General features: G+C 38.4%; 3 protein-coding genes across 8 annotated transcripts in view; 2 read left to right on the top strand and 1 right to left on the bottom strand.

The window, feature by feature from the left end:
• The first annotated feature begins 11 nt into the window (after window positions 1–11).
• On the top strand, window positions 12–21,737 carry tgo (Aryl hydrocarbon receptor nuclear translocator homolog tgo). 6 transcript variants are annotated; one of them, XM_015325298.2, is made up of 15 exons: window positions 12–152; window positions 423–517; window positions 634–928; window positions 1,888–1,936; window positions 13,511–13,591; window positions 16,080–16,240; window positions 18,060–18,377; window positions 18,436–18,639; window positions 19,106–19,297; window positions 19,375–19,533; window positions 19,628–19,778; window positions 19,859–20,001; window positions 20,074–20,258; window positions 20,351–20,492; window positions 20,567–21,737. In XM_015325298.2, the coding sequence occupies exons 3-15, from the start codon at window positions 889–891 to the stop codon at window positions 20,785–20,787; spliced, it is 2,046 nt and encodes a 681-aa protein (XP_015180784.1). In that variant the 5' UTR covers window positions 12–152; window positions 423–517; window positions 634–888; the 3' UTR covers window positions 20,788–21,737. The 6 variants fall into 6 exon arrangements, with proteins under 6 accessions (XP_015180784.1, XP_015180783.1, XP_015180781.1 ...); XM_015325297.2 differs by having other exon boundaries at window positions 423–928; XM_015325295.2 differs by lacking the exons at window positions 12–152; window positions 423–517; window positions 634–928; window positions 1,888–1,936 and adding an exon at window positions 3,397–4,894 and having other exon boundaries at window positions 19,877–20,001.
• Window positions 21,738–22,403: 666 nt separating this feature from the next.
• On the bottom strand, window positions 22,404–24,858 carry LOC107068657 (U3 small nucleolar ribonucleoprotein MPP10). Its single transcript, XM_015325301.2, has 4 exons — window positions 24,653–24,858; window positions 23,133–24,483; window positions 22,923–23,031; window positions 22,404–22,830 (listed from the first exon to the last, which is right to left on the bottom strand). The coding sequence occupies exons 1-4, from the start codon at window positions 24,733–24,735 to the stop codon at window positions 22,463–22,465; spliced, it is 1,911 nt and encodes a 636-aa protein (XP_015180787.2). The 5' UTR covers window positions 24,736–24,858; the 3' UTR covers window positions 22,404–22,462.
• A 602-nt stretch (window positions 24,859–25,460) lies between these two features.
• kst (spectrin beta chain, non-erythrocytic 5 kst) overlaps window positions 25,461–25,920 on the top strand; it is a 33,170-nt gene continuing 32,710 nt past the window's right edge. The window contains exon 1 of the mRNA XM_015325375.2: window positions 25,461–25,830. The gene's annotated coding sequence lies outside the window, so the exon portion shown is untranslated. The remainder of the gene's footprint in view (window positions 25,831–25,920) is intronic.

The raw sequence follows: 25,920 nt of genomic DNA, 5'->3' as shown, positions 1-25,920 counted from the left end.
ATTTCGAAGAGGACGCACATATATGATCTATGTTATAGATCATATATTTCGAACTTTTTAATAACAGTAGACACTCGCATCGATTAATTAACAATTATTTTAATGTTTAATACACTCTATTTATATTTTTTTGGAAGTTTGCATTTCTGAAGGTACACATCTTTTTACAATAAAAACTAAACATAATTATTTATAATTATATTATAGGATATATAACTATACTATATATACTATAGTATAGTGTCAAAGAATACTATATTTTTTGATAGTATTGGACCATCATCGCGTTAAGTACCTACTATCGTCCAGTGGTAGTTTCGGTGTTAAATAAAATGACTATTTTACACGAAAGTTGTCTTACGATCTTCTATATAATTCTATATTCTTTGGTTATATCAACTAAACCAGGACTTCCATTTTAGGGGAGAATATATGCTTGTAGAAATATCCCACCTGATGTCGTCCTAGTCGAAGAAATGTGGGGGAACAAGGCCGGTGGAAAAAGGCTATCTAGAGAGTTAGTATAGACTTATGGATTTTACCAACAAGAAATATAAATTTATTATTACGATTTACAAGTATACTCTTGGACGTTATACAAAGAACTGTGTCTTCTCGACTGTTCTTGTATAGGGAGGAAAGGCGCTAGTGTATAACGTCGGTACGCTAGTCGCGTCTCGCTACAGAAAATTCCTTCTATTGAAATCGTATTCGGAGGTTAAAGGAAAAATAAAAATCCGGAGTAAAACTTCAAAATGGCGCGACTCCTGATTCTAAACACCCAGTTTTGATATTAGTGGAGTGTTAAAGCTGAGTAATATTTCTAAAAACGATTGGCCATAGTCCAGATATTTTGTATAAACCGTGTAAGAAATAAACTCAAACTGGATGTTCACTACTGTATCTACGATCGCTCACTCTATACCAGGTAAAAGTCATCTTCTACTAAATTTGACGCTCGTTATGCTTTTCCTTATATAGTTTCACTAATTTCTATGAGAAATACATGAAATACCTTTTAATCAAAATTATCTATATATACTTTTGTCCACCATTTCATTTTAATGTCACGTATTTTAAAATATAATCATTTGATTTTACTAAACATTATGAGTCCAATAGTTTATACAGCTTGCTTATATTAATTACAGAGGATTATATACGATAGTTCTTGTACGTGATAGCTTTGATTGGCCAAATATTTTTACATATGTAACATACTAGAAGCAAAATATTTATGATCTTAAAACTTATACTGTGTGCATAGTGCAAACAAAGTTGATTGTCATTAGATGTCAAGATTACTTTTTTTAGAGTACCGTTAGATGTATACAGTGTTTTATTGTTTTTGTGAAAACACAAAATGTACATTATTTGTTTCTAAATAAAAAGATGTATATTATTTATTTTTTTTTTGTTAACGTCATAAAATCACGCTGATTAAGATGGGCTGGCCACGTGGCGCGCATGGGGAAGGATCTAACGGCGCACAAAATATTGGTCGGTATACCGAACGGAAAAAGACCACTAGGTAGACCAAGACGTACATGGGAGGATAATATTAGAAGGGATTTAAATGTAACAATGGCGGGATTTGGTATTTGCGGCAATGAACTTCCGAATTCCTAATGCCAATTAATAATAATAATAATATTATTTATTATCTAATTGGCTAAAATCTTATTCTATATGAAAATATATGCTTTTTTTAAAGTGGTCATTTAACCGCTCACAGTAAAATTAGTTGCATAACGATGCGAGTCAAATATCTTTAAGAAAATATAGATTTAAATATTTAGTATTTATCCTAAATGAACAAGCAATTATTCTAATTTAATTTATAGATAAATGTCATAAACGTGCTAATGAAATTTTGTATTATTACAGGGAGTGATCAGAGTCAAATGGCGCAGAAGCGCGGTTCTATTCATATAGGGTAAGTTAAAATATGAAAAACCTTTAAGAAATAGTATACTTAAATGCGGCTTCAAATAATTACATATTGCAGAATATGATTTTCCTTTTACATTCTTATAATAGTACCTATCAACCCTTTGAGTGTTATGATTGCACATATGCATTTGTCGATATAAATGCGAACAATGCTATGCTGATTTGCATATAGATAAATGTTTGGATTTTGGTTATAATCAAATTATATTAGTAAAAATCTTTTTTATGTTATATAATTTGTAATAATAAGAATTATAATTTATTGATAGTTATACCTAGTATAACCGACTAACAATAAAATATTCCATTTTTAGAAAACGCTTTGATCAAGAGTATTCACCACTTAAAAGGTTAAAAAAAATTAACGCTTTTCGCTTTAAAATAATACCAACAGGTTGTAAAAAATATGTTTTTTATTAAAACATAGCGATCATGTTGTCGGACAAGATGCTATCTATTTATTATTTTTAATTAGCAAACTTATATTATTACCTGTAATTGAGTCTTTTTTCATTTCTATGTATATGTAAATAGCTGTATTCGTTTAAAAAGCACGTGATAATACTAAGTGATACAATATCTATTAAAATGTATCAGCTGTCAGGATAGTCGAGTATACCTTATGTCTATATACACGTACCCGATAATACCAATAATTAACTCTAATATCTACATCACGATGAATTTTTCGAACAGTCAGATCTTTAATTGATACAAAGATTGTATTTTTGTAATCGTATCGAAACGTGCAATGATAATGATCGATAATGGTGATCTATAATTTTTTATCAATCTTTCCTATCAATACCCGACAAGATGGCCAAGCTAGAACATTTTTTTTCGCACTTCTTTTAATAAGAATAAATCGAACAAAGTTTCTGAATAATATAATTATATCTGTTTTGAGTAATATAATTAGATCAATTATAATTATCGATCGGTCGACTAAAATAAAGAAATTAGTTACGTTGCAAGTAATTCGTCGTCGTCATTGTCAGACAATACCAAAGTATTGTTCTAAAACCTCTTGGTAATATTTCTTTATACCGTCATTATTGTTTTTTATTGCGACATCGTGAAAGAAACATTTCGTTATCGTTTTGTAGACTCTTAACTTAAAATAATTTTTCCAAGTCGCGTTAAACCGAATCATTTGGATGTACTAAACTCGTTTGATCTTCGTACCGAGAAAACATTGAGTATTTGAAAACTGATAATTTAATTATATTCGATGCGGATATAGGAGGAAGACAGTGGGATTGCGAGTCGAGGTTGACGATTATGGTGAATAATTGATAGATTTGCTTGGAGCGTTAAAGCGGTATATAAATGTCGAGCCGATTATTTCGTAGGAGATCGTGTCAGAGGAGGTGGTAGGAGGAAAAAAAAAGAAAAAGAAGCGTACAAGGAGGGGTCATCGTTACGGAGAGAGAGAAGGCGCGTTTCGTTCCGTTGCTACCACCAGGAGGGACGAAAGGCATCCCGGTTTAAAAGTCGTGCTTTATACGGTGGCTGTTCCGCTCTCTGGTGGGAGAAGTGATAGTCCTTACCGGGGTATACTACGGCGGGCACATTATACGGCTATGGTGGAATCAGTCACTGGCGAGTTGTGGGTGGTGACTAGTCGACGACCCATCCACATCCGTCCCTCGATCCCCGTCCCTCGATCCCCGTTTCTGTCGATCTCTGGTTAGATCTTTTCGACCGAATGAACGTCGCGTCGTCCTTAGTCCCATCGCGATCGTAGCAATCGATATCGTCGTCGGTGCTATTCGTCGTAACTTTTAAGATGCCTCGTGCCAAGTTTAAACGACGCGCGTCTCGCGCCCTCGTCTGAATAGATCATCCAACATTTACGCGGTTCCTACCAAATTTCTTTTCCTTTTTCCTTCCTCCCTTCCTATCTCCCTCCCTAACTCCCTTCCTCCCTAACTCCTTAACTTCTTTTTATTTTTTCCCGCTTTTCTCGCGAGTTTGTTCTAAGTGGTTTGTAGAAGAAAGTGGTGAAAGGATATAAACACTGGTATCTGTTGCAATTTGTTTTTATTATTCAATCATTGCATAGTTCAAAATCAAATGATGGATATTCAATTTCGAAAGCGATGAAATATTAACTGTTTCAACATCAAGATCGAAATTTTCAACAACTCTCAACGAAGATATTTTTGAAATGAACGGAACGGAAGATAATACGATAGAAGTAAAAGTACCTGATCGTTACTTTCTTGCGATTCTTTGATTTTGAAGATTCTGGAAAGAAAAATCTATCGCCGACGGCAATGTTTCGATGATCAATCTAACTATAATTTAAAAAAGGATTTAACTGTGAAGGAAGAGAGAAAGGAGATTTGATATTACAACTTCCTGCGGAGCACCCTTCGGCCGTCGCGTAGATATCCCGATCACACGCACGCGCGTGTCTTCTCGAGCGTGTAACAGGTGTCCAGTGTGCCAAACAGCAAACCTATGTAGGATATATATATATATATATATTACTTGATGAAATCTGTATTGATTTAAGCGAACAACCGATAGAATCAGTTACGAAAAAGGAAGAACATGTCTCCTTGTATACGAAGAGAGATTATTCAAATAAGATGAGCGAATGAAAGAATTGATGAGGATCGTTGGAGGAGGATAGTTGAATTGTTGAAAAAATCGTGGAAGAAAAGGCCGTCAAAATAGAATATCCCGGTGGCAGTGGTATGTACGGGGGTGGTACGGGAGGTACAGGGTATGGGGTCGGTTTGGGCCCGGGACCCGGGCCCCACTACGCTCCCTCGAGTTCCGGCGTGAGTTACCAATTGGGCCCTCCACCTCCACCTCCGCCAGCCGGTTGCCCCACCGGCGGAAGTCAGCTTCTGTCTTACGGGCCCAACCTATCGCCACATCACATACAGCAGACGCACTCGGATTCTCAGCAGTCGTCGAAAACACGAAGGTAAATCTTCGTCTTTTTGACCCTATTTGACTCTTGGAAGAGAGATGAGTATCGCGTTTCGAGCGCAAAACTTCTTTCCAGCCACGGTGGATCATCGTCTCAAGATCATCTGGCTCCATCAAGCACGAAACTGACATCCCATCCTCCGTCTACTAAAATCGTTTTCCCGCGGGAGGGGTTAAAAGTCGGCCCTTTTGATATCAAAGCGGGTTTTAAGCTTTTGACCAAAGGATACCGTCTCTCTTTTCTATATAGGAACGTGCAGAGAATCGTGGGAAAGGTTGGGACTTTTAAACGGGCACGCGGTTTTTGTGGTAACTTGGACATGCACGTTTAAATCGATGAACGTCGCGAGGAAAAGAGTAATATATACTTCCTTTATAAAAAAAACATTTTAGCCTTAAACAGAAAATTATTTATTAAAAAGGAATAACGATGAACGCGACGATTAACGCGAGACAGGGACAAATTACGTATGACAAGAGTTACGTATTACAAATTACGTATATTGATGATTATAAAGTATCTCGGTAATTATATGGTACACATGTTAATAGACAAGACGTTGCCGATCGTCGTGAGAAAAAAATCAAAGTACTATTAAAAGTTAAAAAGAGATCTTGAAGATATTTGCGTGGAATTTAGCTGATATGAAAGCAAGAAAGAAAAAAAGAATGCAATGTTAAAAGGGTTAGGTTTCGTCAACTGGCACGATTTATTCCCCCTTAGAGATCATTGAAAGAAACTCTCTCGAGTTCGTTCGAAACAATCTAGTTATCGAGAGTCGTGACCGAAGTACTTACGATTGCTTATTGAAATTGAGAGGCTTGCGGTGTACTTACGGATTCGCCTTTCGCTCGGACCCCGTCGTCGTCGTCGTCGTCATCGACAAGCGGAAGAAATTTGCGGATCGTTTCGAAGATTACTTATGCCGATTCACCTTATTGTAACTTATTTGTGCCGATTGTATTTTAACCCTAATCTACCACCCGTAATTCTCTCTTTATTCCGCAAGATGCAATAAAAAGTAATCATTTTATGAATCTACTTTGCAAACGAGCCCCCCACTTTTACGATTAATTCTAACTTTTTCCAAGTCGCAATTTTCGAATACCAGCATGCTAGTTTATTCAACGATTATTTCCAAATTTCCAAGAAATCTTTCGTTTTTCCCATAGATATGTTATCTTACTTGTAGTACATTATCAGGATTCAAATATTCGAAAGAAAAAGCATTCCAAAGATACGCGGAACGCACATGTTCCGTGTCTCTGTGTGAAAAATACAGGAGTCGGTCGTGAATCTAGATAGCTCTATTATCGTCAAGCTTGTCGTAAAAAAGACTGCGAATTCTCGTCAAGCCAATCCGATCCTACCGCGCGCCTCAAAACTACGAGAACGGTGAATCGATAACGAGCTTGACGATCCTTGCATAAACTGAATATTTATTAACCGTTAAATAAAAAGACAACAAAAAAAGAAAAAGAAACAACTATTTTTACGTTGCTTTTTTCAGATTACGGTTTTACCTTACAAAATTTTGTAAACCATATTTGACTGCGAGAGATTATTATTAACTTTCCTTGTGCAATCATTGGCTGTTTGAAAAACATACGGTTTTCTTGTTGTTGCAAGATCAGCATTTTTTTTCTACCTACATTAGCAAGTAAATTATAATCAAGAAATGTAATTGCAATTTTATTATGAGATACTTACACTTTCTTCGCGCGTAACTTTCCTTTGAAGAGGAGATCAAGACGACGACGAAGGAGAAGGAGGAGGATGAGAACGAGGAGACGGTGGAGGAGTAAGGAGGAAGGAGGAAAGAGGAAGAAAAAAAGGAGGAACTTCCTTGGCGACCTTGAAGAAAAAGATACTCTGGCGTAAGCCATTGAAACGACGATAACGATAATCTTCTCGAAAATATAACAAAGCGGGTACAAAGTTGACGTTATCGTGAAATGCATACAACAGAATTGCGGTGCGCGGTCACGCGCGACGATAATAAATTGAGATCACAAGAAAAATACATATATACGCGAAGAAATAGTTATGACGGCACAGCTCGTATATTATTACGTACGGTACGGTATGTAAGTACGTACGTATGTATGTATGTATGTATGAATGTATGCACGTACATTCGTACAAGAGTGACCGTATTACGTAGGAAGAAACGAGAGCACGTACAATACCCGAGAGATTACATTTATCAGCGAATATTTCATTGGCCTCGCTGATCGCTGATTTCATTTATCGTCTAATTATAACGAAAACCAACGTGTGTTTTTTTACTTCTTTCTTTCTTTCTATAACTCAGCTCGTTAAGTCTTCCCAAAGAAAACCTTAAAAGCGATCGATTTAATTGTATGCTTTTTTAAATCCAAATAATCGTGCAATTCTACCTTATGAAATGTTATGACGAAATAATCGTTTTATGATGATGGAACGAAAAGTCGACGTTTAATAAAGTGCATCTCTGGTTCGGGTTCTCGTTTTGCGGCTCATCGCGTCTAACAAGCCGCAAAATACACACGAAGGAAGATTAAGGGTAGCCAGGGTGTCTAATACGATGAGTTTACACGGCTCGTTGTACACTCTCTACCACGTGCACCGAACGTGCGAGCACGAAACAAAACCCACTCGTTGAGGAATTCGTCACGTAGCAGAGATTTGTGACCGTTCACGCATTTACGCGCCGATTACCGCGATCTTGTTGCGTAATCCATTTCATAAAACCCAAAACTCCAAAGCACTCCATTACTTGGACCTTGTCTGCTTTAGTTTCTCTTTGCCCGTCTTATTGTTACACTGAGGAAAACTGATCAACGGTTTACTAACAGATTTTCCTACTTACGAACGATTATCATTTTTTTGATGCATCCGCAAGATGCATCTCTTTTTTCGTTGATGTTGAACATTGAAAAAAGCAGGCTGTATTATTTGTTTACATCGAGATTGGTCGATGTTCGTGACAACTGACTTCGAAGTAGCCTTCTTTCTAAACAGCTAAGATCGCGTTCGTGATATCTCTTTTTACATTCTCTTCGGGAAGTCCTATGTAAATCGTGTGTTTACTCTTTTCATTATTTCCATGCGTTACATTTATACAGTGCAATTATCATCGGCAGGGAATACGCATTAAACATCAACAGGGAAACGTTAATTATGTTATATGCAACTAATTAAACGGAGCACAGGTGATTTCTGGTGCATTAACCTGTAAAAATGTAAATCTAATTGATAAATATATATTTATTTCACGCATGCTTCTATATAAAAAGAAAAAAGAAGTAGCATTCCTTAGGTGGAAGAAATCGTTCAACTGGTTGAATCGAAATGAAAAAAAAATATCTGTGTTTTCAGTTTGATATGGCTCAAAACCTTGTTGTCGAATTATCTACCTTTTAATGAATCCTCCATTTGTAACGCCTCGACTCATTCGTCTGATATTAAATCCATATTTAGGTCGTACGCGTGCGATACGGACACTTAGCTTACTCACGATACTTTTCATCGCGAGCATAAATAAAACGAGATAACGCGCTTGCCGATTTATCAAACCGAATAAGAATTTTCCTTTCCTTTTTTTCTTTTTTTTTCTTTTTTTTCATCTCTAACCAATCTATACATTTTTAATGAATATTTTGGATTAATTGGAAACATTCTCTTTCTCTTAAAATATCCTTAACGAAGAACAAGAAAGGGATCTTGTTAAAGGGCGCATAGATTGTACGGCTGTAAGGGTAATTAGATGGATTTCTTGTGCTTCCTCTTCCTCGTATTCTTAGTCGCGTGACTTTCCGCTCGAAGCTAGCTAGCTTACACGCCCTGAACAATAAAGGTTTTCTCAGGCGTGAAAACGGCCGGTTCTCCCGATTGGTTCCGTTCTAGGGTCGCGCGCGTCTTTCCTTTTCTTTTGCATCTCTCCTATCGGGATCAATTACGAGTTTAAGGCTTTCTACTCGGCTAGACTTTGAACAACAACAATAACAACACTATCACAAGAATTGCAATTATCCTCGATAATATACCTATACCTTTTCTACTTCTACTTCTAATTTTGTTTAAGAAATAAAATGGGACAGTCTTTGCTAGGAATTAGAGATTGTGTTAGGATCGATCGAGGAGGCGGTGACCAATAAAAGATCGTCTGGGAGAAAGAAAGAAAGAAAGAAAGAGATAAGAAGTTGTTTGGCGCGAGTCGTGCGGGGAAAGATGGACCGCCCCTTCTATAAACCGCCAATCCTCGCTCTCTGATCTTACTTTAATATGCGACAACTGTACGGTGCGAGCATTATTGTAAAACTCTCCCTGATGAAAAGAAAACCAAGTAAGAAAACTTGGAAGAATCATCGTTAGATTAACGTTAGATTAACGTTAGATTAACAATTGGCGCCGTCGTTTCGCTTGAACGGACGACTTCAAGCTCCTATTCTAAAATACGATGATTCGTTGCATAATTATATAGTTAAATGCTACTTGAAATAACTGGACGCTCAAGGACGCTTGTTGTCGTAACGCGTCGTCGTCGTCGTCGTTGTCGTCGTCGTTGTCGTCGTCGTCAACGAATTAAGATTCGACTTGTCGAGTTCTCTCTTCTCAACTTGGTAATCGTATTTTTTTTTTCATTTCTCCTTGAATATATAAGAATGCTTAAGGCGCAATTAAACAGAGTAAACACTTCTTGTATCGCGTGATACGATACGGAAATGCAGTATAGCATCTCGGTGTGTGTTTCTTGCGCATTGCTCCGATTGCGAACGTTTCAATTATCCTCTTTATAGTAAGAAATCGATGAGATTCCGCGCTAAGAGTAAAACTAACAGCTTTCGGAAAAATACCGCGCATTTCATAGGTACACTGGGTAGGTAGGTAGGTAGGTAGATGTTCCTTCTCCTGTTCTCGAAAGGCAAGCAATAGGGGGACAAACAAACACTCATATGTATGTGCATGCAAGTGTCTCAAAAGACTATAGGATGAGTTGGTAGATGTAACACACGTGGACGTAAAGGAATGGCGAACGTAAATGTACGAGGACGAGAGCTTGGACAACGGTTACAAAGAGGAACAGAAGAAGGAATAGAGAAAGAAAGAGAGAGGGGTCAAGTCGTGACTCTAGAGTCCAATGGAAAAATGCAAAAAGGCGCCACCGTAACTTGGACATGGCCCCGTACTACCACATCACGTGGTATTTTCTCTCTCTCTCCCTCTCTCCCTCGTATTTTGAAAATTCTTCGATGTCACATTGTCTTTCTTACTTTTTTTTTATCAAACGTTTACGTGGAATTATTTAGCGATCGACTAATTGCGCAAGAAATATTTTCGTTCGAACCGTTTAAAACGCGGTCGTTAATCTTTCTTAATGCCAAACCGTCGCATCGGTCATTTAGAGCAGCCACGTATCGCCGAGAGCATATCGCCGGAGAGTGGCGTAAGCCTTAAGAGATAATTAGAAGGCCTAATTACCGACGGTAAAACCGTACGTTTGTCTCGTGTGAGATCAGCGTTACCGCCCACCATGCTTATGGTTACCGCGGACCAACCGACCAACCATGCTGTGCAATGCCGTCGACATTCCGAATCTTGCTCGTCGTAAAGAACATACGAAAAAGCGATCGTTTAACTCTTCGTTTCGTAAGTTACTTTACGTACGTGCCTTTAACCTCCTTCGAAGTTGTTACAATGAGAGAGTCGGGGCTTACATTAGACGCACGTTAGATAAAGATCTCTAATACTCAGTTCCCACGACTTTTGTTCCAATACATAAGACACATTCGTGAAAGAAAGAGCCGACAGTAGGAAACTCGAAATCGGAAGAAATGGAACAATAGCTCTGACAATCTCTGGGTTTTTTTTTTTTTTTTTGGAAGAAAGTTTTTTTCACGGTCGTAAGCTTGTGTTCGTCGATCGTAAATGAAGAACAGCTATTGATTCGTTTCTTTCGATACGCTACCAAATTTGTTTCGCTCGTTGCGTAGTCCAATTGTAAATCAATGCTACCAGTCGATGCTATGAACTCGTTATTCGAGTCTCTTGTAATAGGCCATCGACGTCATGGTTTATCGCGATCGTTGATTTAGTATCGTGCAGGGTCAATATTCTCGTATATTTAATTTTATCAGTTGTTGCATTCATCTCTTCTTTTTTTTCTAATGAAATTTTTGAACACTTTGCTTGCATAGTTTACGATCGTTAAAACCAGCGTGTTCGCTAAGATAAAATCTGTTCTTCAAAGGTTACGTTGAGTAATTGGTGAATGATAAACGATAATAGTTATTTCTCTTTAGGAAAGTAATATTTCGTTAGGAAAAAGTATATAAATGTTTGATTACTCGACGAAAATTGGAAGCATTGATATTTGATCGTTAGAATTTTGTCCTCGATCCAAGCTTTTAGCACACTGAGGAGGGGATCTTCTTTCCGTCGGACGATGCATACGCGATGCAAAAACGTCTCGCATAACGACACGGCCGGAGGGGGGGGACCATCTTACAACTCCTCACGTACGTGATATGAAGCCGGTTTTTGTATTATTCGCTATATGATTTATTACATAAAAATCCGGATAAGATACGCGTTTTTGCAATTTTCGTTATATTTCAAGATAGATATAAGGAATTTGTTGTTTTACCAAGTTATAAATATCAAGTTGTAAGAAAGAAATAAGACGAAGGAGAAGAAGAAGGTGCCGCGAATAAAATGATTTTGGAACATTTGCCTTTTCATGTTCCTCTCGAATAACACGGGTCGTTTCTAAAACCTTCTGAAAGGTGCAGCAATTGGAGCACCGCGTTGTTTGTACTTGCTTCGTAGTTTAAACTTTCTCTTATTAGATTCGAAGGCGCGGATTATAATGCCAAGTTGTGGAATCGGGTAGTAAAGATATAAATGCCAGGGCTTTTAACGAGAAAAGAAAGTGTCATAACTCTAAGGAACATTTGATCCATCCTGTTGTGTTCGATCGAGCGACGAACGTGGATTCACTCGTCTTCTTTCTCACGAAAGATTCGTAAAAGATTCGTAAAAAATTCGTACGTATCCGTTAAGTCGACATAATACCGCGAGGCGCATCATTATGTACTCCATAAGTCTCCGGGTACATCTTCTCTCCCTCTCCTAAGGGACTATGGTGCTCTAACATAAGAGAAAGAGGTGGAAGGTACTATATATATTGGAGGGCTCTAGAGACGACGACGACGACGACGACGATGACGACGACGACGACGACGACAACGATGACGAAGAAGAAGAAGATGGTAGAAGAAGAGGAGGAGGAGAAGAAGAGTGAGAAGGGAGGACTGGCGGGCACGGAGGTACCCGGATACACTCGGTACGGGCCCTACACCACCCCCACTTTTCTCTTCTACCGGGTCCTCCGTAGTTCTCCTCGGTATGAGAAAGGTGAAGAGAGGGAGGTACCACCGAGAGTAGAAGGGGAGTACGTACGATGGCGAGTAGTATAGCTTGGGGTGGGAGGAAAAATAAAAGTGGGAGGGATAGGAGGGCGCACACCGGTATGGGGATATATCTTGCTTTTTCTCTCAGGGTCAGAACCGTACATCACCCGCGCGCACACACCGGTGCAATAGACCTGACGATCGGCCGGATTTCTATGAGCTGCTCTCTTTCTCTCTTTTTCCCTTTAGCTCGCGAACGAGAGCATAATTTTCTAGCGAGCGGTTAATACTGGCGTCGGTAGAAAGAACACGAGCTTCGATACCGATAATGAGACGGCGGTGACGGATTTACGGTGCCCTCTTTTGCGCTTCTTCGAGTCCGTCACCCCCTCTCACCTCACTTCACCTCACCTCATCTCTAGCTTTTCTTATATCTTTTCCTGTATTGTAGCGAACGACCCTTACGGGCTTTGCCATATTCTTCCGGGTGTGAACGGTAATGAGGTCTTGAATCTTGACTTCCTTAGCTAGCATCACTATGGCGAATCGGTGATGTCGCATGAAGGGAGGAAGGAAGGAAGGAAAAAGTGGAACGAATCAAATTATATTTCGCTCCAATTCTTCTCGCGTTCATAGATACGAGAAATGATTTTTACACTTCCTTTCGTCATTCCACTAATGTTTTATTTCGTTGGGTATTAATTAATTAACTCGACGATCTCCATGCGTCGAATTTCGGATCGAACCGATTACTGTTAGGTGATCCAGATTTGGTTGAGTAGAGCAGAAGGCCAATTTTGGATAGGCCAATTCTCCCGTTTGGTAATCCGGAAGCTATTATAGTATTGCGCGATATCGATGACGCGATATCTATTCGCGCAATTATTAGCTTCCTTTTTTGCTAACCTCTTTGCTTTTTCTTCTTCGACTTCTCGTCGAACGGTATAATAATTTATCGTTCAACCACGCATCTTGGGATGTACGTAACGTTCGTACGCATGCACACACACACGCACGACAGAGAGATAAAATAAGAAGTATATACGCTCGCGACTCGCGTATCGAGAATTAAATTCGTCCATGTCCGCGCATACGTATATCTTGTTAAAATGTTTTCCCGTATTTTTTTTTATTATCCTTGCGTTTCGTTTGTACGTTTGAATTTCTAATAATATTTCTACGGTCAAATAAGTAGACGCTTTTTTTGTTGTTTCAGGTCGGACGAGGATGATACCAGTGGATGTAAATATAGAAGGCTAGAAGATGACAATGTGCAGGATAAGGAGAGGTTTGCGAGGTGAGTATCAGGCTCGAGAAGAAGAGTAAGCGTTGAACACCTTTTTGATACCTTTGCTTGCCGACATTGTTAATTCGTCTCACGAAATCGTGGTCCCAATATGTTCTACCGATACACCCTGTACATGCTTCTCCTCAAGTATCAAGATACATACATACCTACATGATACCTACCAATGCGAACCGATAGCGGAATGGGAAGCCCTCGAGGCTGCTCCAGCGTGGGAACATAAGGTTCCGAACATAAAGGACGCGCGTACCGTCGTCGTCGTCCTTTAACTTTGGCCACCGGAGATAACCAAAATAAACCAAAAAAATTAGATTTTTCGAAAATCCTATAGTGGCGTAACCCCTATAAAACTTTGCTTTGCCATTAAATTTACCCTAAGAGAGAAAGAAAAAAGAAAGAAATAAAGGATATATTATTCCAGAAGTTTTCTCTTGTTCGATCGCGTGCGACTGGGTGGAGTCGTTCTCCTCAAGCAACAATCTCTACTGTCATTTTGCAGATACACGAGAGTAAGCACGCATACATCGTGTTGTCGAAAAGAGGATGGAAGAAAGGGTATGGGGGAGGGAGGGAGGGAAAAAAGCATCATGGCTCGAGCGGTCCGCAACCGATTTCTGATGTCGCCCTAGCAAGCGAGTAAGCAAGCAAGCAAGCAAGCTAGCAAGCAAGAAAGCAAGCGAGCAACCGCGTTCAAGAACCTCACTTTTAAGTTAATAACGCAATTACTGCCTCCCGCCGCAAGCCAACCCTCTTCTTCCTCTTGTTCTTCTTGATACTTCTCGTAACCGAGGAGAGGAGGGCCCCCACGGTCGTATTTTCTTCTTCTCGACCTCGACATTAATACAGAAAGCCTGCATTTTCGGTGGCGCGCGATTACGAGTCTCTGTAAAACCGCGGAATAATTCTGTTTGTTGTTTTCCTTCGTTCGCTTAAAGTAAAGTAAAAGAAAGGAAGGGAAGGGAAGGGAAGGGAAGAAAAAGGAAAGGAAAGGAAAGGAAGAAATATCTATTCGATAGACTCGCTCACAATTTTAGTGCCGGTAATATGCGTTATTACAACTCGGTGTGCATATTTATCGAGAAAAAGAAAGAAATGATGAAGAAGATGATGCCGGTGTAGGAATAACGACGAAGAAGAAGAAGGAGGAGAATAATCCTGCGAATGGTATTCGAACGATGAAACGGATACTATACTCCGATCGTTGTCGTTTAAATCATTTTCAAACGAAGATGTTATAATCGCGCGTGAGACGGCAGCGTGTTGCGCCATAAATATAACTTTTCAAACGTATTTACTACCCTTTAGGGCAGTAATCGAGAACCTGGAAGACCGGATATACCTTAACGTACGAAGTTTAACTAACGAGAGATAAGATCGCAAACGTAGAAGGGTAGGAAGGAAAAGTAAAATAAAAGTAAAATAAAATAAAAAATAAAGGAATAGTGTCGTCGAGAGAGAGAGAGAGAGGAGGTCCAAAAAAGAAGGATAAACTTGTACCGAAAGTGGTAGATAAGGATCTTGGACAAGACGGCATTCGCACGGGGTATCGTTTGGTGTTCGCGCGATTATCGGTACACCCCGTATAGTCAATCCGCTTGCCCCGGACCGAGCGAGCAACTTCGGAGCGTCTGACCTCTGACCCAGGGAGTTCTTCGTCCTCCTCCTTGGATCGCGTTCCTTCTTCCTTCTCTTCCCCCTCCGCTTCTCCCTCTACGTCCCTTTCGCCCTTTCCATAGCTCGCAAGCAACCTCCTCCATCGCGTTGCTGGACCCCGGTACGTCGTCGTACGTAGTCTGCTTTATACTTGCGCTTTAAGCGCGCCCTGGACTCTTTTAAATAGCCGTTGCCCTTTCTTACAAAGAGAACAAGAGATAGATAGATAGATATTTATTCTTATGTCCGTGAAACAAGAGAAAAAGAGAGAGAGAATGAAATCAAAGAAAGATTTTCTCTTGCAAGTAGTATTCGCCCCATCCTGGTGGACCTTCCTCTCGTTGTTATGTGTCTTTTAACCTCCCGGATGTTCTTTCTCTCTTAGATCTTTATCCCTATTTATTCTTTTCATTTATATTCTTCTTCGTTTACTGAAAAAAAGGCGAACCCACGACATTATATCCTTTAACACATTAAGTAGTTCCGATAAAGAAATCTGTAAGGCATATGCCTGGTACTGCACGTTTGGGGCAAACTTTGTACGTTCAAAAGCAGTCAATTGAATTTGAAATTTGATTCGTCGTGACAATGGGAGAGAATCTCGTCGAACCCTTGAATATGCTTTCGAAACTACGTGTAGTATAATCGGACTAGGAGAATTTATTAGTCCAATCGATCTCGGACGCACGTACTACACGCATGATCATTTCAGAAAATAGATTGCGTTCCATTTCCCCTCGTTGGCCGAGTTAACATTTTCCCAAATATTCGTATAGATATTTCTTCGAACTATGCAATTACCTTGGTTTTTTCTTGCAACTTACTGTAGGGAGAATCATTGCGAAATAGAAAGGCGGCGGCGGAACAAGATGACCGCCTACATCACCGAACTCTCGGACATGGTACCAACCTGTTCGGCCCTTGCGAGGAAACCGGACAAACTTACGATACTGAGGATGGCAGTGGCACACATGAAAGCTCTACGAGGTAAGTCGATTCTTATTTTTAATAAAAGTCAACTACCATTCGGATAAAAAAAAGGAGAGAGTTTATACCTACCGAAAGTTATTTCCTTGACCGTGCCGGATAATTCATAAAACATCAGTGGGGGTAACTTAATCGTCACGTTTCGCGTTATAGAACTAATTCTAAGTAAATTACTACTTTGTTCCTTATCGAACTCCTTCGAGTTGATAACCGATTTGCAAGGGAAAATTTGCCATTCGAAATTTAATCCGGATCCTTATCCGGTTCATTATAAGATGACGAACTTTAACGGATTATACCGAAAATTGTCTTCGTAGGAGAAGGAACGTCGCAACCCCGAAGGCAATGATGATGTAATCGAACTTTGATCAAAGAGAGAGAACAAAAGAAATAATACTTCTAATCTTCCTCGCGTTCCTTGGGATGGATTCGGGAAAAGTAAGAAAGGGTTTTTTTTTCTTTCTTTCCGATTCTCTCGGAGTTACCGGAACGAGCGTAACCCACGGATGGTTTCGTCGTCGTACTACGGGGGTCATATCGAATGCAGAAAGCGCGATATATGCTTCCGGTGTAAGAATGGGTGGAGTTGTTCCATCGTCGGCTGTCCCTTTACCTTCGGACACGTATAGGCGTGGTGTGTGCGTGCCGTGATTCCACCTAAGTATTGGTGGTGCGTCGCATTGTTTATAGCCACTTCTCCTCTTTCCCGACAAGAGAACCGCTGAATACAAATTGCTTAACGCAGAGAAAAAGAAGGTGAGTAAGGGAGAGAGAGGGATGGAAGGGGAAAAGGACCTCTCTTTCTCTCTTTCTTTACCTGACCATCCGAAGAAGAGAAAAAGGGAGAAGGTGGTGAGGGGAAGTATCGCCTCCGGGATGTGTCGACGGTCGTTTACGCCGTCTTCCACGAGCCCTCTCCTCCACTCTCATAACTTCGTTCGATGCACGATGCACTTGGTACATAGATATCTACAAAAGTCCAAGAGGAGGAGGAGAAGCTTTGGAGACTTCTCTTTCTCTCTACGTCACCGGTTGCGGATTGTTAACGAGCCGTGCAGTGATAAAAGTTTACCGACGAACGACGACGACGACGGTGAAAGAACCGTTCGAAAGCTCGCGCGCGAACAACACTTCAACGACTACGTCGATTCGTTTTGATTCAACCTACCAGCTCCTCATTCTGCACCACCTCCACCTTCTTCCTCTATCGTTTTTTTTCACGTCAATGAGAGATATCATCTAGCCCACCCGCTTTATCGAACAACGAGTCCCAACTAATTTTTTCGCGTTAACGTTTATAACCCTTAGGAAAGTTGAATTTTTTTATATAGAGACAAAATAAATATCTCCGTTGAAAGAGCAAGCCCAAAGGCGTCTCGACGCTCGCCACGTGGAAACTAATGGTAACGAAGGTCACCCGGGGTCTTCCATAGATCTTGTTTGGAAGTCGTTAAAGTACCTCTTCCCGGAATTTCTCCGTATATCGGGGTAAAGATCGCATCGCGAGCCTCTCTCTCTCCCATCCGCTTTGCAATTCCGATCTTGCACCTCGATAGTTACCTCCGCGCTGGCGAGGTGCCCCGTCCTCGTTTTTGGTACCACTGTTGCTCTTTTCTCTCTTCTTTCTCCTTGTCTTCTCGCGTACTTGGAAGCCTCCGGCTAACTTAACGTCCGACCGGGTTATCGCACCTAAACCGATCGACTAGGATACTCGCTTTTCTTTATCCTATTTTTTAGAAAAATCTAAAGTAGGTTTATATTTATTTTCCATTTTCTGAAAACTAATCTAATTGATTATATTTAATTGATCTATTATCAGGGACCGGAAACACAGCGACCGACAACGCGTATAAACCATCCTTCTTAACGGACCAAGAGCTGAAACATCTGATCCTAGAAGCCGCCGATGGATTCCTTTTCGTAGTGAGTTGTGACAGCGGTAGGATCATCTACGTTTCCGATTCGGTCGCGCCTGTTTTGAATTATACCCAGAGTGATTGGTACGGCTCGAGTCTTTATTCCCAAATACATCCGGATGATACCGAAAAAGTACGGGAACAATTGAGCGCAGCTGAACCTCAGCAAGGGGGAAGAGTATTAGATCTTAAGACCGGGACGGTCAAGAGGGAAGGTCAAGGTAAGTTAATGCTGCAGTTAAAATCGTCTAGTAGTTCTAAGGTATGCGATGATTACAGCGTCCATGAGATTGTGCATGGGCTCGAGAAGAGGGTTCATCTGTCGGATGAAAGTAGGGAATCTACAAACGACGGGTGACATGGCGGCCGCTCACGGTCTTCACCGCATAAAGCAAAGAAATTCTTTAGGTCCGCCCGCGAGAGATGGACAAAGTTACGCAGTGGTTCATTGTACAGGATACATCAAAAATTGGCCACCTACCGGTAAGTTAGGCTTCCAATATTTCATCGTAATCCACGACGCAACATAACGGTCGCGACAACGCGCGACGTAGCGCCAACTTTCTATTTTAAAGCGAGGGAGACGCGTTGTGCTCAGAGAATATGAACGAACCTACGATTCGTAGAATCCCGGCAATACCGAGGACGTATGTTGTACATACCTCCTATAAATTAAGCATCTCGCACAGCGATCACACGGAAAGGACATAAACCGAGGCACGTCGATTCCTCCTCGGCCCTCGGAATAAGCATAATTCTTTTCAACCGATGATTTTTTGAACGAAGGAAAATAACAAACAGCCTATCTCCCTCTCTCTTTCTCTTTTTAACTATCCGGAATGATGAAGTGATACGATGCTTGTTAGAGCTCCCTATTAAGATTTGTGTAACATCTCTATGTTACCGATCAGAGAAGAATCTTTCATTGATTCACTGTTTTACGCTGTAGGTGATTTTGTTACCCCATGTGTACCAGGTGTGGGCCTAGGTGATAGGGGGCCTGGAGGAGTTCAAACTGGACCCGACGGTGTAGTTACTGATGAAAGTTCATCTACGCATTGCTGCCTTGTCGCCATTGGCCGATTACAGGTCACTAGCACACCAAATACTAATGATTTAGCGGGTTCCAATAGCAATAGTGGTAAGAACATTTCTTCCTTTTTTTTTCTTTTATCTATTTTCTACGTATTATATATTGTTACGTAAATTATCTTTCAGAATTTATTTCACGTCACTCTTCGGAAGGTACGTTTACCTTCGTGGACCAAAGAGTCGGTGGAATATTGGGGTATACACCCTCGGAACTTTTAGGGCATAAATGCTACCAATTCTTTCATCCGGAGGACGAAACCCATATGCGTGAAAGCTTCGAACAAGGTAACGTCAAGTCTTTCAATCTTCTACCACCTACATTATTATATACACACATTATGAACACTCCACAATCGTTTTTTTTTTTTTTTTAATTTAGTTTTGAAGCTGAAAGGGCAAGTGGTTTCTGTGATGTATAGATTTCGAGCTAAGAATCGTGATTGGGTATGGTTGAGGACATCGGCTTTTGCCTTTTTAAATCCGTTTAGCGACGACGTTGAGTACATCGTTTGCACAAACTCCCATGCGAAGTAAGACTATTTTTATAATATTACAATTCTTCTAAAGCATATTTAACAAACATACTTTTAACGATATTCAATAATTAAAGGTCATTCCATTCCGGTAGTGATGGGCAAACGGAAAGTGAAGCTGTACCCACTTATGATTACTCTCTTCAGAGACATCCCACCAGGGATCCCATATATCCAGCCCATCATATGATGCAACATCCAGCGGCTGTCGCCGCAGCTGGTAAGACATAATTCCTATATATTATTTATGAAAAGTTCATGATTTGAAATGCAACGCAACTCTCTATTATAGGTCCACAGCAACCTAGGCCGTCCAGTACACAAAATGTTTATCAAGGGTACGAGACTACGCAGTCACCTATAGCTTACGGTTCACCTGGTCAACAAAGTACAACTTCTTCTGTATTAAGCAGAATTCCAAAACCTGCAAATACATCTCCGACTCCTGTACAACAGGCATGGGCAATTGGTCGTCAGGTAATTTTCGTCGTATTAACGAATCGTTAAGATAAACGACATATATATTTAAGAAGTGTTATTAAAAAAATTAAATAAATGATATGTTGCAGCAACCTGTAACAGAAGGATATCAATACAGTCAATTAAGTCCGTCTAGGTCACCAAGTGGACCGACCTATACGCAATTGAGTAGCGGTGCGAGAACACCAGCTACGCAATATCACGCAGTCACGACAGTGCCTAATAATCCGGGTAGAAAATTCATCTTTCCAAATATTTCTATTGAGAAAATGTCTACAGTTGTTTTAATAATATATTATTTCTAGGTATGTGGGGATGGCAAGGACAGCAACACCAAACGCCACAACAAGATGCTGCACAATCAAATCCACAAGTTACTGGCCAATCACAACCTCCTCATCCTACGCAGGCTGGTGGTCCTGGCACGCAACCTCAAGAGCTTTCAGATATGTTACAAATGTTACAAGATCAAGGTGGCGCTTCCGGATTCGAAGAGTTAAATATGTTTACTACCACCTTTGAGTAGCGACCAACGACAAAAATTGCCGACACTCTTACATCGTAACAAACTTCAAGTTTTAATCATTTTTGGATTCTAAGCATCTTAATCCACATTCTCTTATTTGATTATTTCAACTTGTGCAGAGTTTATGATTAGCACCTTCTCTATATGCTATATAAACATTATGTTATCATCAGATTGGGTTAGCGTAATGATTAGGTCCTAATCGATTATTTCTTTCCGCATTGCATTTCAGATATTACGTTCTTCCAAGGACTTTTTTAAATTATGCTCTCAAAATTGTATGAATTTTACAATGCATTCTTATTAAGATCAGTGGGTATTACTTACATTAGCTAAAGTGCCATTAGAGAATGCTTGCTCCTATTATGTGTTTTTAACAGATATTTTAGCAAGTAATTTAAAACAACAAAAAATAAATAAAAAAGCTATAAATTAATAATTATTAACATGAAGGTAATTATATGAAGATATTTAAATATTTTATTCTTCTTTTATGTAATTATAAAATTTAATTTTTTCTGACAATGCGTTTCGCAAGAATGCGAATTTCGTTATTTTATAGTCAATATGATTTAATAATTTTCAAAGGAATGAAAAACTTTGTGTTTTATTGATTCAATTTGTGTCTCTCTTTTTCTCTCTTTCTCTTTCAAAGTAGTTTATTATTTGGAAGCTTATAGTAGGACATTTACAACGTTCTTCAGAAGAGAGAAGCCTTGCTTTACATGGCATATATAAATAAGTGTGGTACGATAGATAACGATTGCAATCTTCTGAAATCACCGATGTCTAATTTTATTTGTCCTTGTTCAAAGAAGTAGTGTAATATGATTTTTTTATTCATTAGAATATTGCATACGTCATTTTGTATACATAACAAATTCTTTTTAAGATATAATTTAGGTATAATGTGTTATTTGATTATTAAAAAGAAATATTTTTAAAATTAATCAATCGAATCTATACAAAGCATGATCATTTTAATACCAGCTTATCGTTAGTCATATAAGATTAGCTTAATTATTTTTAATTTAGATCTTTGTAATTATAAACCGTGCAATCATAAATCAACATTTGACGAAAATTGTTCAAACTTGACAATGTACAAAATTATGTAACCCACTTTGCTTCTCTGTGCAAAACACCATTTTTAGATACTCTTAAAGAAAAATATAGATAATGTTATACATATAAATAATTGCATTTATAAGTAACCACGTGTGACTCAATGCATTTGTACATGTTTAGCAAAATTTTCGATAAGCAGATCCAAATTAAAATTGCAGCATATCATGATGAATTGGGAACATTTTTCACTAATTATGAGGTATACACATAACACACACATATATATATATACGATTTTTTTCAATCAATCATCCTGTACGAATGTAGTTTCAACGTTACCTCTGACAATAATTATAATAGCGAAGAGATGAAAGATATCAAAATGTGTAGGTAACAGTTGATTAAACATCTTGTATTTAATATTGATATCTTTCTAAATATTTGAAATCTTCTTACTCATACTCATTAAAGATATTCCTCAATCCTAAACGACCACATATACACACACGTATTAATCGCGTCAAGTCGAGACCAAAAAAATAGACCAATTTCATTAAAAGAAATAAAATTCTATTTAAAATAATTATATATTTTATATACAAAATATTTACAATTTTAATTTGGCAGCAGATGTTTTCTTATTTTTGTCTTTAGACATTGGATTTACTTTGGACTTGATGTGACTTTTAACTTGGTCCTGTAGTTGACTAAAGAATGCATTCGAAGATTTGGTGATTTTGTTCGTTGTTTCGTCCGCTATTGTAATATTCCTATCTTTGCTTAATTTTTTCGTCAATTCTAAGTTTATATTCTTTTTATATTTTTTCTCCATTCCTGGTTTCATTGCATTTAATTGTATTTTTCTTTCTCGCTCTTTCTGTTTTTCCTTTTGTTTGAGTTTTTTCTTTCTCCTTTCTCGTTTCATATCAGTGGTCGTTCGTTCCGATTTACCAATGATATCGCCTCGTGATTTGGCTAGAAAACATTGAAATATAAATAAATCAGGGTACTTTTAAATTGAATAAATTAAGGTGATGTAATTATTAATATTAAGCAATAAAAAATACCTTGAATTTCTTCGGGAGCTAACAAGGCAGCATCGCTGGTCGCTACTGGGGCAACTTCTTCCATATTGATGGCAGGAACGTTACTAATAATTTTAATTTCCGGCTGAACCTACAAAGAAACGAATTTATATATAATATATTATTAATCTATTAAAAAAAAAAATACTTTTATGAGAATCAATATGAATGTGTTATGTCTCAAACACGTACCAGTCTCGGAGTATAATGGAAATTAGATAATGCATCTAATTTGGAGAACAAGGATGTCATCATTTCGCGAATTTCAACGTGTGCTTTTGGTTCTTCTTCTTCGACTTCTTTCGTTTCTGGATTTAATGCTTGTTTTTGCTTAAGATATTCGTTTTCATAAATTTGAGACAAACTTTCTTTGCTCTTTTCCTGATTTAATATTAATTTTTTCTTATATTCCAAAGGTGTTTCGACAGGCTTGAATTTCTTTTCAACATCATCCCAAGCCTTGTCCTTTATTCGTTGCTTTATTATATCTTCCAGTTTAAAAGTAGTTTGTTCGGTAATAATTGGAGGTGGTCTGGAGGTAACATCGAACTCCACATATTCCTCTAATAAAGAGTTTTGTGGTCTGACAGCAGCGTTTACTTCTCCCTTCAATTGCCAGGGCTTTTCTGCGAGCGCTTCTTCTTCCAGTTGCTGGATTCTTGCTTGCAAACGTTCTTGACGTGCTTCAAGAGACGATTTTGTTTTTACATCTTTCTCTTTATTCTCTATTTTATTTTCTAAGCTATCAGTTTCATCCGAATCATTTGTTAAGTTGAACTTAACTTTTTTAGTAATAGGTTTTAAATCGTTATCATCTTCATCAACATCTTCTAATTCGCTATTTTCAAACGATTCGTTATCTTCCTTTTCATCGATTTCACCTCTATCATTAGATAAGGGAAATACTTTACCGTCGTCGCCTTCATCCTCGCTATTAGGATTATCGAAGAAGTCTGCGTATTTAATAAATTTTCCATCTTTCGAAGTATCATCTTCGTCATCTGACATATCATTAAATAAATCTACAGATTCTTCATCGTCGTCGTCCGACTCCTCCGCATCTTTCTTAATTTGTTTTTCTTTTCTTTCTTCTTTAGTAAGATATTCATCTAACTCTTGTAACTTAAAAAATTTATCATCTACGATAGACTTCTTATGATGTCTTTTTGCCTTCTTAGCCTTTTTTAAATTACTCTTCAATTCTTCTTCTTCTTCTTTTTCTTCCTCTTCTTTTTCTTGATCCACGCTCGATATACTCTCAGCTTTGGCATCTTCATCTTTACTTTCTGTTAATTCAGGCTTTGTAGGAGAGATAGGTAACGTTAGTGTTTTCTTACCAGCTAACAATTTGGGTATGTTATTTAAAAAATGTGTTAATTCTCCTTCGTTCTGTAGTTCTAATTGTTGCCAAATTTGTTCTTCATCAAATCCATCGATTAATAACTCTGGCAATGCATCTGTATTTCTTTTTGTTTGTTCTTTTGTAAAGTCATAAAGTTGTTTCGTAGCATTTTTGATTTTGACTGAGACAACATTCTGTATACTTGATAAAACAAAAGAAACATATCATTAGTTAACTAAATTATATTTAAGGAAACATTTCTTAAAATTATTTTAATGTATCAAGAAAGTGTATAAACAAAGTGCACAGTATTGATACAGGGTACTAAAGGCAATACATTATTAACCTTATTTACAATAATTATACATACCTTAAAAATTCTTCATAATTTCGCGTGTTACCGTCGATCACAGTTATAACGTTATTTAAAATCTCGGGTTCAGTCATTGTCATATAACAATTGATATAATAAACATTAAATAAATGCTAAACTTTCTTAAAACAGTAAACTATAAATACCACGTGGTTATCCATAAGTTATGAAAAAAACATACAAATGCATCTATAACTGCATACTCATTTGTAATTTCTATGAAACTGAAGATTTAATGCGATTGGTCGAACGGAGTCTTTTCAAACCAATAGAAATGCGTAAAAAAATATATAACGGTAGGATCGACATCTGGCGACACGGATAAAAAACAACGATCTAGTCCGCCATTGTAACACTGTCTGAGTGATTCACAAATTTTATATCGATTTAATTTCAAATTTTCAACGTATCAATAGAGATATAATTTCAATAAAGGTATTTGTAGTTTTCTATATTAATTTATCGTCAATATAATTGATGAATCATAGTAACTTAAAAAACAACAAGGTCATTTTGTTAAATTTAGCAAACGACATAGAATAGGATATTTAGGTACGTTTTAAACTATTTTATATACGGTCAAATAAAGATTATTTGTGAATATTCAATATCCATATATTGAAATGGGTAATTATTATTAAAAATATGCAATTATTATTAGAAATAGATAAATATTGTTTGTTAATATTATTTTAGATAAAATGAAAAGAAAGATGTGTCGAGATTAGAGAAGACAGATGGCGCGCATAACATCCTAACGGACAATCGAAATGCGCGCCATTAATTGGAAAGTTGGTGGGGAGAAAAAAGGAGGGGAAATTAAGTAGGGAGAATGGCAAGTCGGTCGAGCGGGCGAATACGAAAGCTGCTCGGAGACATTGGCGCAGACCTCCTTAGTTCGGGTTCGTTCGAACATCTTAACGGTGAAGAAAATTGACGCACGCACGACGTACGACGCAAGAGACGCTTGCACGCACGCACGCACGCACGCATTCACGCATTACTTACTCATACACGCACGCGTCAATCGCCGCTACCACCGCTGGATTCGTCCTCGTGCGTCTCCTGTTTCGAACAAGTTTAGTAGCGGTATTCTGTATTCTGTGCGTGAGTGCCGTGATAAATCTCTCCAAAGGACTTTGAAGATCAAGGGAAGCTGTACGAAGATTTCTGAAGTAATTTTCTTTTCTTTTCTTTTCTTTCTTTCTTTCTTTCTTTTTATCTCTCTCTCCCAAAGCCCCCTCAGCTCTCCCCCCATACATTAT

Source organism: Polistes dominula, unplaced genomic scaffold (genome assembly GCF_049000335.1).
Source record: "Polistes dominula isolate Pdom_NZ unplaced genomic scaffold, Pdom_raw_medaka scaffold_35, whole genome shotgun sequence".
NCBI classification, from domain to species: Eukaryota; Metazoa; Arthropoda; class Insecta; order Hymenoptera; family Vespidae; genus Polistes; species Polistes dominula.
This window is presented reverse-complemented; position numbering and strand designations above follow the sequence as displayed.

Bases quoted from the DNA above. Each gene is read 5' to 3' on its own strand.
- tgo (XM_015325294.2), top strand. From the start codon at position 4,659: ATGTACGGGGGTGGTACGGGAGGTACAGGGTATGGGGTCGGTTTGGGC. The intron at 19,298-19,374 runs GTAAGAACATTT...ATTATCTTTCAG, and splicing joins GGGTTCCAATAGCAATAGTG to AATTTATTTCACGTCACTCT. The intron at 20,493-20,566 runs GTAGAAAATTCA...TATTATTTCTAG, and splicing joins GACAGTGCCTAATAATCCGG to GTATGTGGGGATGGCAAGGA.
- LOC107068657 (XM_015325301.2), bottom strand. From the start codon at position 24,735: ATGACAATGACTGAACCCGAGATTTTAAATAACGTTATAACTGTGATC. The intron at 24,484-24,652 runs GTATGTATAATT...TGTTTTATCAAG, and splicing joins AATTATGAAGAATTTTTAAG to TATACAGAATGTTGTCTCAG. The intron at 23,032-23,132 runs GTACGTGTTTGA...GTTTCTTTGTAG, and splicing joins TCCATTATACTCCGAGACTG to GTTCAGCCGGAAATTAAAAT.